This window comes from Echiichthys vipera (genome assembly GCF_963691815.1).
Source record: "Echiichthys vipera genome assembly, chromosome: 15".
In the NCBI taxonomy this organism is placed as follows: Eukaryota; Metazoa; Chordata; class Actinopteri; order Perciformes; family Trachinidae; genus Echiichthys; species Echiichthys vipera.
This window is the reverse complement of record NC_139840.1, coordinates 10,839,442-10,855,185: the sequence shown is the minus strand read 5'-3', so window position 1 is coordinate 10,855,185 and position 15,744 is coordinate 10,839,442. Positions and strand designations below refer to the sequence as shown.

At 41.0% G+C, this 15,744-nt stretch overlaps 1 protein-coding gene across 1 annotated transcript; it reads right to left on the bottom strand.

Moving 5' to 3' along the window:
* Nucleotides 1-5,709: 5,709 nt before the first annotated feature.
* LOC310957863 (uncharacterized protein) lies at nucleotides 5,710-14,443 on the bottom strand (the record flags this gene model as incomplete). The annotated part of the gene is made up of 4 exons (XM_083928601.1): nucleotides 5,710-7,388; nucleotides 7,530-11,615; nucleotides 12,231-12,390; nucleotides 13,772-14,443. The coding sequence occupies 4 exons, from the start codon at nucleotides 14,441-14,443 to the stop codon at nucleotides 5,710-5,712; spliced, it is 6,597 nt and encodes a 2,198-aa protein (XP_083784727.1).
* Between the last annotated feature and the right edge of the window lie 1,301 nt (nucleotides 14,444-15,744).

Sequence of the window (15,744 nt, the reverse complement as noted above, 5' to 3'; positions counted from 1 at the left end):
CAGTGGTCAACAAAACGAGCAGAATAGGACAGGCGTTCATTTCAGGGAATGGAGCTTTTCACTGGATACCTTTTGCGACCATGGTAACAACAGAGGAATTAAACTGCGGGGGCTATTTTCCCAATCTCCATAGTGACTGACAAAACCCTTGGAAAGTATCCAGGAATGGCCACACTGTAAAGACCTCTCTCCCACTCTCTTTGTCTCCCTCTTTCTTTGTCTCTCTCTCTCTCTCTCTCTCTCTCTCTCTCTCTCTGCGTGTGTGTGTGTGTGTGTGTGTGTGTGTGTGTGTGTGTGTGTGTGTGAGTGCAGGGAGTGATTGGGTCAGGGACCAGGAGGGGAAACAGGGAAAGAATAACTTCCCCAGCATTTGCCTCTTTCATTAGCACAAAATCATCTTGTACAGTTTGTCAAATACTCATCACTCATCACTCATCTTCATCCGCTTATCCGGGGTCGGGTCGCGGGGGCAGCAGCTCTAGCAGGAGATCCCAAACTTCCCTTTCCCGGGCCACATTAACCAGCTCTAACTGGGGGATCTCCGGCCGTTCCCAGGCCAGTGTGGAGATATAATCTCTCCACCTGGTCCTGGGTCTTCCCCAAGGCCTCCTCCCAGCTGGACGTGCCTGGGACACCTCCCTGGCATCCTTACCAGATGCCCGAACCACCTCAACTGGCTCCTTTCAACGCAAAGGAGCAGCGGCTCTACTCCAGGTTCCTCACAGATGGCTGAACTTCTCACCCTATCTCTGGGGGAGACTCCAGCCACCCTCCTGATAAAACCCATTTCGGCCGCTTGTACCCGCAGTTTGTCAAATATACAGAATCAAATTCTCAAATGACTTACACATACTTATTTCAAGAAAAATATCCTCTGGTCACATAGCCAGGCTGTCACTTACACATGCCTGACTGCATCAGGAGGTGTCACTCCAACCGACTGACAGCTACAGATGACACTCAGCTGCTCTTCTGTGCACTCACCTGCCTCGGGATGAGTGGATAAGAGAAAGACAAACCCTTCAGGTGTAAGGGGAGGGAAAAAATACAATTATGATATCTATTCATACCTCAACATGACAGTTTTGTTTCCAAATCCAGAATAATATTGAAGTAAATCCTCCTGGTTGACACCTTGACATGATAATTTAAAGAGATTTGAGAGAAAGAAACCCCCTATGAGTCTGGGCTGGGCTGGAGTTACATCTTTTTCCAGTACATTGTACTTTACGTCCAAGAATAAACAGGATTTTGTAAGCCTCATTTAGAATTCACATGCTTCTCTTAGTTAACAACCTTATGAAAGCCAAATGTCCGGCCCGGCCAGTACGACGACAGGCCAGAGATGCTTCTAGACAATCATAATGGGATTATGTTCATCAGTGTGTATCTCACCCAACATGTAATCGGGATTACTGTTATGATTTTGTTTTTGTGAAATGGCAAAATGCTTCTAATGCTTCCATTGTGCTTACAAAATTGTACGTTGCTGCAATCACCTGCTTTATACTTATAACTGGGCTTCACTCTGGTGAATTTTGAGTAAATAATGCAACAGGAAAGTATTTTGTTTTAAAGTTTTCTGCAATGTCCAAATTGAGTATACCTGTGCATCCATGAACTTTAATAGGCTTAAAGGGAAATTTCTGTATTTCCCAACCTGGGCCCTATTTCCCCATGTGTATTTGTGTAAGTGACTAATGGGAACAACTTTTCTTTTTTAAATTGGTCCACTATCTAGTGAGAGCGCTACAGCCTGGCTGCCATAAACCGGGCTGTAATGTAATCGGGGTAAGAACGATCATTAATATACGTCCGCTAAAAGTGCTTGTTTTTTGCCACTGACACGCTCACTTTGTTATTAAAATTGTCTGACTACATTATGGAAATATGGAGAAGTTGCCCTTATCCGGTCATGCTTTCATGTTTAGCTACTGATGCAGGCCACCACATTAACTTTAGTGAATTAAAGCACTAACCTTCCCCCACTCTTGGAACAGCATTTTTCTTTAGGAAAATGGGCTCTGGTGGGATTTCTTCTCCTCTTTAGCTGGTATTGGTCATCCTGATGAGTGTCCGGAGTGGTAGGATCCAGTTTCAGCAAATCGTATCCTAAGGGAGCGTTAGTCTATGAAAGCAGCAGGAAGTGTATCTCGACATATTGTTGGCACAATTCGGAAATGCTCAAAAAATAAACCATTGTTTTTATTAAAAAATCTTTTCGATTAACACAAAGCTGCACTTCATAACAAACTTGGTCAAATAAACAGCTGTCTTCCGGCAACAAGTCATTGTGAGAATTCAGAACAAGACTTCACCATCTTTTCACAATACAGGCAGACACTTATAATAACAATTTGAGCCTGTCAGTGACAGATGACATTGTACCCTGGTCCTTTTAAAGTTTAGTTACCGCATATTATTCACTCACACATAAATGCATGGGAAAATAGGGTTCAGATTGTTTTTTTTTTAATTCCTCTTTAAAGCACAGATATTGCCTACCTCTTATAGGCTTTAAAAAGTATGTTGTGTATACAGTATCGCATCTTGACATGGTGGCAATGTCGGGAACATACAGAGACTTAAAATCTAGACAGAAAATAGGAAATTAGCTTGCTAAGGATGCCATATCAGAAACAAAACAGTAGTAATTGTCTTCAGTATTTGTTTTGCACAGGATTTTTTCCATTTCTCCAGTCCAGAGAAATTTCTCTCAGACACCGGCCAAATAAAATCTAACCTGAGAGGACTTCTCTGACGTAATCAGGTGGTGCCAGATTAAGTCTGCATTTGTCTAACTGAATTTTATTAATATTTTTTTTGCAACATGGCAGCAGTGGTTGTGAGCACAATATTTATATCATCACCTTTTAAATTGATATGGCTAAATAGTTAGCACACAGTTGACAATGAAACCAACTGCTGCAGAGTAACCGCAGCAATAATCTGGAGTTGTGTTTATATCCACCTGATGAATGTAAATCCAATGCTTACTGTACTCTGCTTTAGTGTGGTGGTTTCTGTAGTAGCCTACACCTGGGTCACATGGGTAAAAATCGGGTTCTCTCAAAGATAATTATGGTGCGTTCAATTTACCTCGGATGTCGGAAGTCGGAGCTGGGAATGATGGCACACCCGAGTTATCAGCCTTTCAGTTACAACGTCGGAAAGCACCATCTGAAACTACCAGGCTACGGTTAGCCGTTGTTAGCATGTACACATGAAAAGTGTGAATTACATTATGACAGCATTTACATATATCTACATACTGTATAACAATACTATGTATACGGATGACTTATTGTGACAACAAATAGTAAAAAGTGTTAATAAAATAATTATTACAGGAGCTTCTTTACAACCGTCATCTTTAAATGTCAATTCGGGGGTTGTGTGGATTGTCCCACTTTCCGAGTCGGAAATCCGACCATGGGGGTCGTTCCAGTTGAAAGTTCCGACTGGGAGCTGGGAAATCCCGACTTCCGAATACAACTGGAACGCATCATTATGTTAAAGATTTTGCTAAATTGCGACTCTGTTTACTATCCAGGTCATGATACAGGTAGCCGGTGGGCCGCCATCTTTGTTTTGATTCAGGGGGTTAGTGCGTGCGTTCTTCTTCTTCTTCTTTTTCTATTTCTATCTTTTCTTAAATACAGTTCAGTTTAGTATCCCACTGTGGAGGACTGAACATGCCAGACTCAAAATTAAATGACTTGATATGAATTAATATGCCATTATCATTCATCATTCATTCATGTTCAACTGCTTGTCCCTGTCGGGGTCGCAGGGGGCTGGAGCCAATCCCAGCTGACATCGGGCGTGAGGCGAGGTACACCCTGGACAGGACGCCAGTCCATCGCAGGGCACATAGAGACGAACAGAGACAGACAACCATTCACACCTACGGGCAATTTTAGAGTCATCAATTAACCTAACACGTGCATTTCTTTGGACTGTGGGAGGAAACCGGAGAACCCGGAGAAAACCCAAGCAGACACGGGGAGAACATGCTAACTCCACACAGAAGGGCCCCAGCCGGGATTCGAACCAGGACGCTGTGAGGGGACAGTGCTAACCACCCCACGCCGTGTCTCCCTTAATATGCCATTAAATGTTCCAAAAATGTAGGCATTCATCTTTTGATACAATGTATACATTTCCCTTTTTATTTACTTTCCATTTTATTTCTGTACAAATTTTTTTAATAAAATATATTGTTTTGCTTAAACATTCTATACCTGTAAATCATGTTATTATGTAAAATGCCTGTTTTGTTTTTTTTTAAATGGAGCAAACATATCCAGACTTTGAAAGCCTTTGTCATCACTGTAGTGGCAATTGAACAAAAACCAAATGTCACTTTGGGAATTTGAAGTCATTTCCATCTTGTGGTGGTGCTAAAAATGAGGTCATTTGACCTTCATGTGACATAGCAACAGCAATATACAAACCATTACACATTAGCTAAAATTAGCTAAAGTAATCACGTCTGAGGATTCTTTCATTTCAAATATTAAGAGATTTTTGGTTAATATACAATTTATCTTTCATCCAGGTAGTTAGAAGAGTCTTTAAATATTCTGGAAATACCTTCAGAGCAAAGGTATTTGAAATAATCTTCTGGGTTTTCAAACATTATTGAATCATCATCTTTTAGAGAAACTGAAACCTCTGTGACCTGGTAACCAGATCCATGATGCTAACTAGCTCTTTAGCTTATATTATCTCAATGCTCCTCCACTATTGATGCAGTAACGTAGTAAACTCAGAAGAACCTTGTGAGTATTGGTGTGCAATCACATACTGTAATTAATCCTCTAATTCACACTCTAAGAGGAGTTTATCAGTCATACTTCCTCACCTGTGAAAACCATTGTATAATGTCATGTAACTCTGGAAGGAGCTTTCTGAAGTGTGATGTCTTATTACAGAAAGCCTGTAGGCCTATTTCCAACATGGGAAATTGAGTTAGAGAGAAGCTGGCTTCAAACTGTTTTACAAGGCTTATGGCAACTATAAACATTTCTTTTTTTTAAAATAAAACATAGTTTATTGAATATTGAATCATAATTCTTAGAGTCAAAAACAGCATAATGAGTTCTCAATTGACATACAGTAGTTCTTTGTTAAACCCCTGAGTGCACAGCTGTCTTTGGAAATAGTAGTCACTGAACAAACATTGCACTGGAAGAACCCAAAAAAGAAATACAATAAAATATAACAAGAGATACAATCTGCTTTCCTTGGCAGATACAGTCATTTCTCTGACTCAATGCATTATACTCAATAATGCAGTAATAAGAAACTAATGACTTTAGTACTTGTAATAACAGATAATACAATGATGTACAGTCAAGACGATAAATCATTAAAAATATATTTTTTTTCTTTTTTGCTTATATTGTCATATTACATTTTGTAATGATATTATCTCTGGGATGGATCTCCTCGGCCATCACCAAAAACACAGCTTTGAAGTTAACCTGTGTAAACATTTTTTTATTTTATTAAACTATAAATAGGCACAACTGTCTTCAATCATCACGCATGTCCGGTGCGACTGCAACAAAAGTTTTTGTTCATGATTATTTGACGAAACACAAAACAGTTCTAGCTGTATTACAACAAGATAACCACAGCCAAGAAGACTAATAGCACAGAACTGGCATGTGTGAATATTTCTGTGAAATAAATGTCCTGCTTCTATAGTATGGGACAGTATTGGCCACATCTCACGCGTAGTGTGTCAAGGGAGTCTTGTGGCTGCAGTACACCCTGTCCTCCACTAGATGTCCTCCTTGCCCTTGTCACAGCTGAGGACTCCCCCTCAGGATGCACTTTTCTGTCCTGTATTTTAAACTCAACTGATGTAAATGAAGACAGACTACCATTTTTACTTGCCCAGGTTTTGGTTGTGTCAATCGTAGGTGACACCCTGAAGCCTCTCCCTTTCGCACTGCTTCCATCTTTCTTCCCACTTTTGACACTGGTATCATCCAAAAAGGGGTCCGAATCACTTCCATGTGACATGTTGTAGTAGGTGCACTTTGGAGTTTGAGGCTTTGCCATCTCCTCAAGCTCTGATGAGGATATGGCTGCGAGAGGGTTGTGCTTGGTTTTGCAATGCGACGGGGAATCCTCGCTAGAGTTCTCCTTACCTGTATCTAAAGATGTGCTATCTAAATGACCGTACATTCCCACAGAGACTGGAGGAGATTTTCTGATGAGGTGATTCTCCTTGAGCAGCCATCTACCTTGGTCGATCAAAACCCCGTCAGAGTCTTTTTCTGGGGTGAAAGAAACGCGCTGTGGGGCCTCCGTGGCATGTTCGGCTTCTGCCTTTTGCGAGCTTGCAGCACTGAAATAACACAGATCTTCCTTTGAGGCTTTGGTACCTGAGTCATATGAAGAGAAACTCCCTCCGCTTTTTGATCGGGAAATTTGCAAGACTTCTGTATTGCTTGCAGCGGGCAGTTTTGAGTTACCTCGGCCCACATCGGTCTTACGTCTGCAGACTGGAGAAGCCTCTTCTCCACTCTCTGTGACAACATCTACAGACTCCTGAGTTTTATATCCACCACTCTCTGATGTTTCTGGCCTGTAATCTGACAAGTCTGAGGTGTTCGGGCTCGGGAGACGCTTTAACCCGTAAGAAACATCCTTTCTACTTTTTGGAAAAAAAGTTTGCTTTGTTTGTGTAACTCGAGCCATATCTGGCTCTATCCTGATTTTCCCCTGAGTGTCATATGTGAACATAAGTGAAGAGGACTGCAGGGCAGAGTTAACAAAGTCAAGTAATTCCTGTGATATTTCCACGGGATGATTTACACTGCTGCTTCTTCCCTCATGAGGCTCCCTTTCCTCGTCTGTTTCAAGTTCATGAACAGTGTCTGTCCCATTACCTTTATCATCCTCACACTGACCCTCAGAGGAATATCTGGTGGGTGATTCAATGCTGTGTTCTGATACCTTTGCATCCACATTTGCATCATCGCAGCTACTCTGCTGCTGCAAATACGAGGCCTCCTCTAGTGGGTTTTTACAATCTGTAGCAGCGGCAATACTGTCTGCATCATCAGTAGCATTTTCTTCCTCTACCTCATCCTTTGATTCTTCCTCTTCCACCTCTTCTAACCTCTCATTGAACTCATCGCTTTCATTTTCCTCATCATCTTCCCTCTCCTCTTGATCTAACTTTTGCACTGTTTTCATATTTTCTTCAATCTCCTCTACAACTTCTGTATCTTCTTCTGATTCTTCCTCAGGACTAGTTTCTGTTTTCTTCCGTTCTTCCTCACTTTTTTCACCCTCTCCACACTTTTCTTCCTCCTCTACATTATTGTCAATGTCTTCTTCCTCTTCCTCGTCTGTTATCCTCCTTTCTTTTAGATGTATAACCTCAACTGCTTCCCCATCCTCTACCAGCTGTTGTTCTTTCTCTTCTTCTTCTTCTTCTTCTTCTTCTTCTTCTTCTTCTTCTTCTTCTTCTTCTTCTTCTTCCTCCCCCTCAAATTCCTCTTCACGGTTCTCCTCACTGACCACCTCTGTTTTGGCCTGTTCCTCATCTTTTTCCTCAACATCATCTTCATCTTCCTCATCCTTCTGTTCAATAACCTCCTCCTCTAAATCTTTCTCAGTTACTACAACGGTTTCTTCTTCCTCCTCCGTCTCTTCAATCATATTTTCCACATCTTGTTCCTCATCTGTCACCTCAGTAACTTCCACATTGTTTTCCTCCTCTGCTTCCTCCTCAACATCTTCTGTAAAAGCATCAACTTCTTCTGTGGTATTTCCTATGACCTCTCCTTCATGTGTCATGTCAATAACCCCATCTGCTTTGTCTTTCTCTTCTTCCTGTTCCTCTTCAATGATATTCCCTACTTCCTCCTCTTCATCTGTCTCTCCAATAACCTCATCTGCTTCGTCTTCCTCTTCCTCCTCCTCCTCCTCCTCTTCAATGATATTCCCTACTTCTTCTTCTTCATCTGTCCCTCCAATAACCTCATCTGTTTTGTCTTCCTCTTCTTCCTGTTCCTCTTCAATGATAATCCCTACTTCTTCTTCTTCATCTGTCCCTCCAATAACTCCATCTGCTTTGTCTTCCTCTTCTTCCTGTTCTTCTTCAATGATATTCCCTACTTCTTCTTCTTCATCTGTCCCTCCAATAACCTCATCTGTTTTGTCTTCCTCTTCTTCCTGTTCCTCTTCAATGATAATCCCTACTTCCTCTCCATCTGTCTCAACACCCTCTCTCTCATCTGTCTCTTCAACACTCTCATCCTCTCTTGCTTCTTGAACTTCTTCATCCATTGTTTCCTCTGCTTCTTCTAATTTCTCCCCCTCTTCCTCTTCACCCACTGTCATCTCCTCCTCTGTCCCTGCCTTTACTTCCTGAACAGATTCCTTCCCTTCTATACTTCCTTTTTCCACTTCCGACTCTTCCTCCATTTTCCCTTCTCCCTTTTCATTCTCTTCTCCATGACAACCTCCAACATCATCCTCATCATCCTCATCATCTATCTCTTTTGAATGCCCATCCTCTCTGTCATCCACCACCTCTCTAACCTCCTCTACTTGTTCCTCCTTTTCCTTGTCATTTTCTTTGTCTGTTAAGCTCCCATCTCTCTCTGTCTGTGATATTTCTGATTCTTTATCAGGTTCTTCCTCTGACCCAGTCACCATATTGGCCTGTTCAGAATACACAGATTGCACTTTCTTTAAGTTTTCAATCTCTTCATTATCACGATCCTGTTCTGTCTGAGGTATGTCCTCAGCCATGCAGGTAGTATCAAGCTCTGGTTGTGTTTCATCTTTGCATTCTTCAACAAATTGTTCCACATCTTCTTCTGAGTCTGACTGGTTTCTTTCCATCTCTATAAAAGTGCTCTCCTCTACAGGGTAAAAACTTTTGGCTTGTTGGACTGTTGAAGATATCTCTTCTCTAAGGTCTTGCGGCATATTCAGCTCGTCCATCAGCTCTTCAATCTCCTCGAATGCATCGCCCCCTTCGGAGAAAAGATCCAGGGCAAATTCTGTCTCTGAAACTTTGGGAGACAGCGGTTCACTGTCAAGCCTTTCCCTCAGAATCTGGAAATCCTTCCAGCGTTCTCTGAACTGAGAAGACGCTCTGCTCTGCAGATCCGTCAAACTTGCCCTCAGGTCTTCCTCGTCGTCGATGGCCGAAATTTTCTGCAGGGATTCCATCATCAGCATGGCCTCCGAGGTGCTTCTTGACTGGTCGCTTGGTCCTGGCGTAGATCCTATTATGTTATCTCGAAGAGTCATCACTGATAAGAATGACACCAAGGCTTTACATGACGAGCCAAACACTAACGCCACCTGTTTTGAAAAATCAGGAAGGCTGTTGGACTTCTCAAGGTTGGATGTCAGGTTGGTTTCAGATGCACTTCTGATGCAGTGAATAGATGAATAAAGTTCCCGCAGTATAGGTTTTAAATTTGCTTTTGGGTCCAAAACGTCAGATGCAGACGAAGGTGATTCATTGTCAGCCGGGCCGATGGTCTCTGCAGATTTGTGTGGCCTCAGTCTGCTCCTTTGGTGCTCAGGATGGACTCTGACACTCGGCATTGAAGCACATAAACCTCTCACATATTGTTCATTATGAGGCAAAGCTGTAGTTTCGTGAGGACGAGGTACTGATAGACAAGATGGTGTCTTAACAGCATCATCGGGCGATGGATCATACTCATCTAGATGAGTCTGGCTTTCGCTCTTTTCATCTGATTCATCATCGTCGCCTATCTGAAACACAACTTTTGGCCGAGGCCCTGATGCATCTGTGATGGCCTCCTCAGTGTATGGCACTGGGTCTGGGCTGACATTCTCCAACCAGTTTTCAACATATTGTTGGATTTCTGAGGGTGAAGGATTAAGAGAAGGCAAGGAAAAACTCTCGGTCAACTCTACAGACTTTTTAGGTGATGGTATTCTGTTTTCAGTCATGGATTTGGGCTTGCTAATTGTCTTTTTCCCATGCAAAAGTGACGTTTTTGGTTGTAAAATGTCTGACATGTTCTTCTTCATTTGAGGCCTCTCATTTGGGGTATTAACATTATGACCATTATATCGGGCAGCTTCTTTACTCATGGTTTGTCTTTTAGGTGGAGTCCTTCTCACATTTTCAGTGTTACCTAATAAAGTCTTTTCATCTTTCCTCACTTTCTTAATTTGAGCCTTTTCTTCTCCTCTACTCTTTTGACCACTTTTAAGACTTTCTGATGAACTCAAAGTCTTTTTCCCCACACTCGCTTTGCTGCTGAGCTTGTCAGACAAATGTTTGCTATTTTTTGAGGAGCTTTTGATGCTTTCATTTTTCCTTTTACCTGAGCTGCTTGTTGAAGTTGAACTCTTCTGATTCTGAGCAGGTTTAATCATCTTTGTCTTTGTATCACTTTTAGTTTTAGTTTTGTCTTTTCTTACTGTCTGCTGTATTTGGGAATTTGTCGCAGTAATCTCACGTGACGTAGTTGGCTCTGATGACAATGATAACATCTCCTCTTTCTGCCTTTGTAGAGCGTCAGTAGTGGGTGGCTGCAAGCTAAAATCTATATCACAATCATTGCTGGATGAACGCCGTCCGTCAGTGGATGGTTTACTTTCTGGTGCTGTAGTGGAACCGTGTGAAGGTACACCGTCTGCACTATATTCCTCATTTGCAAAATAGTTGTCGTAGCAGCCTTGACTCTCAAAAATATGCATTACAGTCTCTGTAACCTCCACCCCATTATTCTGTAGTTGAAGGACCTCAGCTACTCCTGATGACCTGATGGAGGAGTGTGAGCCTTTGTTGCTCGCCCCCGCAGATGTCGTTTTCCGAGGTTTTGGGACCGGCCTGTTGCTGCTGTTGCTGCTGTGTCTGACAATGCAGAATCCTTCAGTTGTGTCACCCTCAGATGTCCTCTCCATGTAGGAGTAATGTCCCATGGTGCTCTCCTGAACCCCTAACTCTGTCAATGTCTGCACGCTCTCAACAGACGCCTTCTCCGTAACATGCCGAGGACCTGGCGTAGGAGTGCGTTTGAAACCTGCTTTTGCTTTTCCCAAGGCTGTGGAAGTGTAGCCGTTATATGCTCGCTCGCCGTTAAAGCCGACACCCTTTCCAGATTCAGAGGGATGGTTCTCTTTCTTCATTTCATCTTCGCTGTTGCTAGAGGAACCTTTGGCAATGGCGTTGTTTGAGTCAGGTGAGCTGTTGCCCGACTCAGAAATTGAGGCACAAACTGTCCCCTTGCTAAGGCTTGAGCGGCTGAGTGTTGTAGTCCAGTGGAGCATCTCCTCCTCTTTAATGGTCAGATGAACTTTCATCTCCACCGTCATGCTGCCGTCTTGATTCACTCGGAAAGACTTTTCAATGTCATCGTCCCGAGGCACATTGAGAGCATTATGCTCGTTGTCTACCCTTCCATTTTCACATGTCTCCATGGATGTGTGACGATGGTTGACCTCTGTTTCAAATGACCCATTGTGGTGTCGCACGTGGCCGTTTTTGCTTCCATTTCTAGATGTGTTTATCTGGTTGACAATATATCTCTCTGACGATAAGGAAAAAATCCTTGAGCGCCCTCCGCTCGAGACAGATTTGTTGTACTCTTTGGTTGGAGGTGGTTGTGAAAGAGAGTGGAAGAAACAAAGAAACACAAAACAAAAACTTATTTAAGGAAAAAAGCATCATTGAGTCTTCATATCGATATTTAATTTAAGGCAATTCAATTGTTCTGAGGTTGAGGCAGAAAATACCAAAACCAGGACAGATAAAACCAATATGATCTGCAACAGCTAGATATTGAAATCAGTAAATAAATATGCCTTTTTTACAATTTGGGCAAAATAACTCTTTAAAAATGAATAATTACTGAAATTCAACAGAATTTCACGTATGACCTACACATTGTAGATTATTGTACTATTCTTTATTCTGTTATTATGTCACACTGATCACCAGCTGTGCTAAAATAAACTCAATAAGATGAAAGTCCCTGTGAACATCACCATAAGACATTTTAATGCATTCTGGAGACAAAATCTTTGTATCTATACAGTGAAAAGCTCAGAAACCACCGGTCAAGTTTTCATTCTTCCCTCGTGTTCTTTGCATTTGTAATTACTCTGTCTATGCTATCCTAAATAACAAGAGGACCACGTGGATGTTCTACATTAAGACTGTTGTGTGTCAATTTACAGTTGAAGAACCGGTTAACACTTACGAGTTCTGGGCTGCAACGTAGATGGCTCCACAGTGTCCATGTACATTACTTGTGCCATCTGACCCGCTCCTTGAAAACTGAAGTTCCCTAATCTGAATGGCTCGTTGCCCGCAGCCACAACAACTCCAGAGCACAGGATAAGTCCTGCAAGGCCATCAGTCTGAAAGAGGAGCAGAAGCACTTTTCATTACATGAGGAACTTTGAATTGGTCGCATACATGGGCTCACTTTATTTATTGCACTCCCAGATACATACATGTACATGTAAACTGAAGAGACTTTCAATTTGCATTTTTTGACATTTCTTTGGGCCACAAATTGTCCTAAAACAGTCCAGGGATCACAGCTCAAGAGGACTAAGATGCATTTAAAGGTTATCAACACTCATTCAACAAGAAGTCTGTCCCATGGCCTGTTCCTATATTCCTGTTTGGATATTATAATAATAATAATAATAATAATAATAATAATAATAATAATAATAATAATAATAATAATAATAATAATAATTAATAAAAATAATAATGATATGTAAAGCAACTGTGTAAAAGATGCACATTACAATTAAGTCCTTAACACTTATTTATTTTAGTTAGGCAGTTTTGTGTACATGAATATAGTATCACCACTATTTCTTATTGATATTTTTTTAATTCAAAACTGAGATTAAATCAAAGCCTGCTACAATGTTAAAAGCTCAGTCAGCAACAATTCATCGTCAGTTCCATCAAGTGTTTCCTGATCATGTTCAAATCTTGATCTGTAAAAAAAAAGTATAAAAATAACAATTTGTCGTTTTACAGCAGCTGGTGTATATATCGTAGCTGGGCACAGTGACTTCCTAGAGTTTCCTCTGGCTGCATGTTTCCATTATTTATGCTAAAGTAAGTTAACTGGCTGCTGGCTCCATCTCCATGTTGAATGGATAGATAATAGAGAGAGAGAAAGAGAGTTAATTTGTATTCATGCTCACAGTTTACAACTATTGATATTCTCACCTAACTCCTAACACCAAGAAAACCAACCGTATTTCACAAAATTACAAACAACTTTTGAAGCACATATTTACCCATAAAAACTTTATACACACCAGATTAAGCTTCACTCATTTCGTATATTTTCAGGAGTTGCCATAAATCAGCGTTGGACCCAAAATTAGGGCTGCAACCAATAATAATCTGGTCATTATTTTCTATAACTGATAAGTTGTCTGGTCTAAAAAATGTTAAATGCTAAAATGTTTAAAAAGTGAAAAATGTCAATCAGTGTTTCCCAAAGCTTAAGATGATGCAGTCAAATTGTCAACCGTCAAGTCTGGTTTTGTTCACAGCTCAAAGATGTTCAGTTTACTGTCATAGAGGAGGAGAGAAACCAGGAATAGTCACAGCTGGAATCAGGGTATTTCGGTATTTAGAACAATTAATCGATTATCAAAGTAGTCAGCGATTAATTGAATAAATGACAACTAATTGATTATTTGATTAATCATTGCAGCTGTATCCACAACCATTCTCCATTTTTTTAGTTTACCAAATACTTACTCTTTTGCCCTCTGTAGAGAACAGTTTCAGCACTGGGAACTGCAGAACCTGGGAAAGGTAATCCAGTAAAGCCTCGAATGTCGGTGCGGTCCTTCTCTGCAACACAATCGTGCGTTTAACAGTGGGATCCCTATTGCTGATGACTACAAGCTTCTTTGGCGTCCGTACTGCCGCCCTCTCTGTGACCTTTGCTGGCCTGTTGGTGACGACTTCATTCCTTCTGCTGAAAGGACCCAACCGGGCTCCTTGTCGTCTGTGTCGCCCTATGCTGAGGGGTCTGGTTGTATTCCAAGGTACCTGCCGTCGGTTCACTTCATCCAATTTTAATGGCTTCACCCGTTTCTGATCAGAACACACATATGATCCACCATCATGCAAGTCCTCTAAAGTCTTAACCAGGTGGGTCCCGCGAGGTGTGGTGATGGTCCTTACTCCAAATGGCAGAGGCACTTTCTTGGACAGAGCATCCAGAAGCGCATCAAATGTCTTGAAGGTGCGGGCACTGATGACCATGCGATGCCCACTGAACTGATAGTCACCGCTTTTGTAGAAACATACTCTTTTAGAAGCTGAGGGATCAGAGATTGGCTGTAAGGGTCGGGAGGGTAACGTCTGCCCACTGCCGGAGGAAAACTCCTGGGCAGGTGGCTCCTGGATTGGTGTGTTGCTCATATTGTGTGACTAGAAAGAAAGCAGAGAGCGGGAGACAGCTGATCATTTGTTCCTTCAGTTATGCTCAATTTATGCCAAGCTGGGCTTAAGATGATATTCTGCCAAAACTTTGTCTTTTGAGTATTATACAGATTAATAGAAAAAAAATATGTAGACATCTTAACTTTTCCCTATAGAGCCATGTACACAATAAAACATGTTATTTCTCACTGATTTGAATGCAACATGTTAAAGGTGCACTTTCAGCTTGTCCTCAAAGTTCAGTGCTTTAAATCATTTAACAAACTAAATTAAAAAAAAAAAACATTTTTATAAACAGTGGGACAAGGGAAATCCTACAAACCCTCAGCTTTTCTTAAAGAAGTTAAATTATTTCTAGTTGAGCCGTCCTGATGTAAGAGGGATCATCTATTCTTTAGTTTACAGGTAGTTCTGCTCAAAGTTTCTTCCCGTGTTTTTCCTTAAATTAAAGGGTATGGTTTAGACCTGCTCTATAATGAAAGTGTCTTGAGATAACTTTTGTTGTGTGAGTTTTTGCTCCCACGTGCCTTTCCACACTTGTTAAATAACACAATTTACATCATCTACTTGCATATTTTCACTTGCAAATGGACCATTCAATAATCGTGATTGAAAAACATACTTAAACAAATGATACAATAACATTTGAAATCACTCTGGTTCTTGTCAAAATGAAATGTAAACCAGATTGTGATAACAAATGGTTGTCTAGTGGTATGAGATGTGGCGCTGCATTAACAAACCCAGTCCAAATACAGTGCTGAATATTTTTCCATCATCACCATCGTCATTGTAATCATCATGATTATCATCATCTCAGAACGAAAGACAATGTAAGGAGTATACATTTACTAATTATTGATCATTATTAAACGTTATTTGTAATAAGTAATATTCTTAAGCTTTTGGTTCTATACATACTAATGTATTTTGTATATTAATACAGTGATAGATAATATGGGTGTTGACATTATAACTACATTATATTAGTAGGGCTAAAAACAGAGCATAATTTGTACATTAAAAGAACACCTTGTATAAGAATGCAGAGCCTTTGTTGTTTATCCTGTTACGGAGGTCTCGTAACTAGTAGCATAATCTACGGTAAAGGGAAGATAGTCAGCCTGAGGAAGAATGTTTTATAACATATTCTACATCAGTAATGTTAAGAATAATAACCCGTATTGTTACTGTGAACAACACAGCAATTACAGAAGATGTAGACAGACAAAGACAGAAGCAAGTCACTCCTGAAACATATCAAGTAGTCAGACAAATTA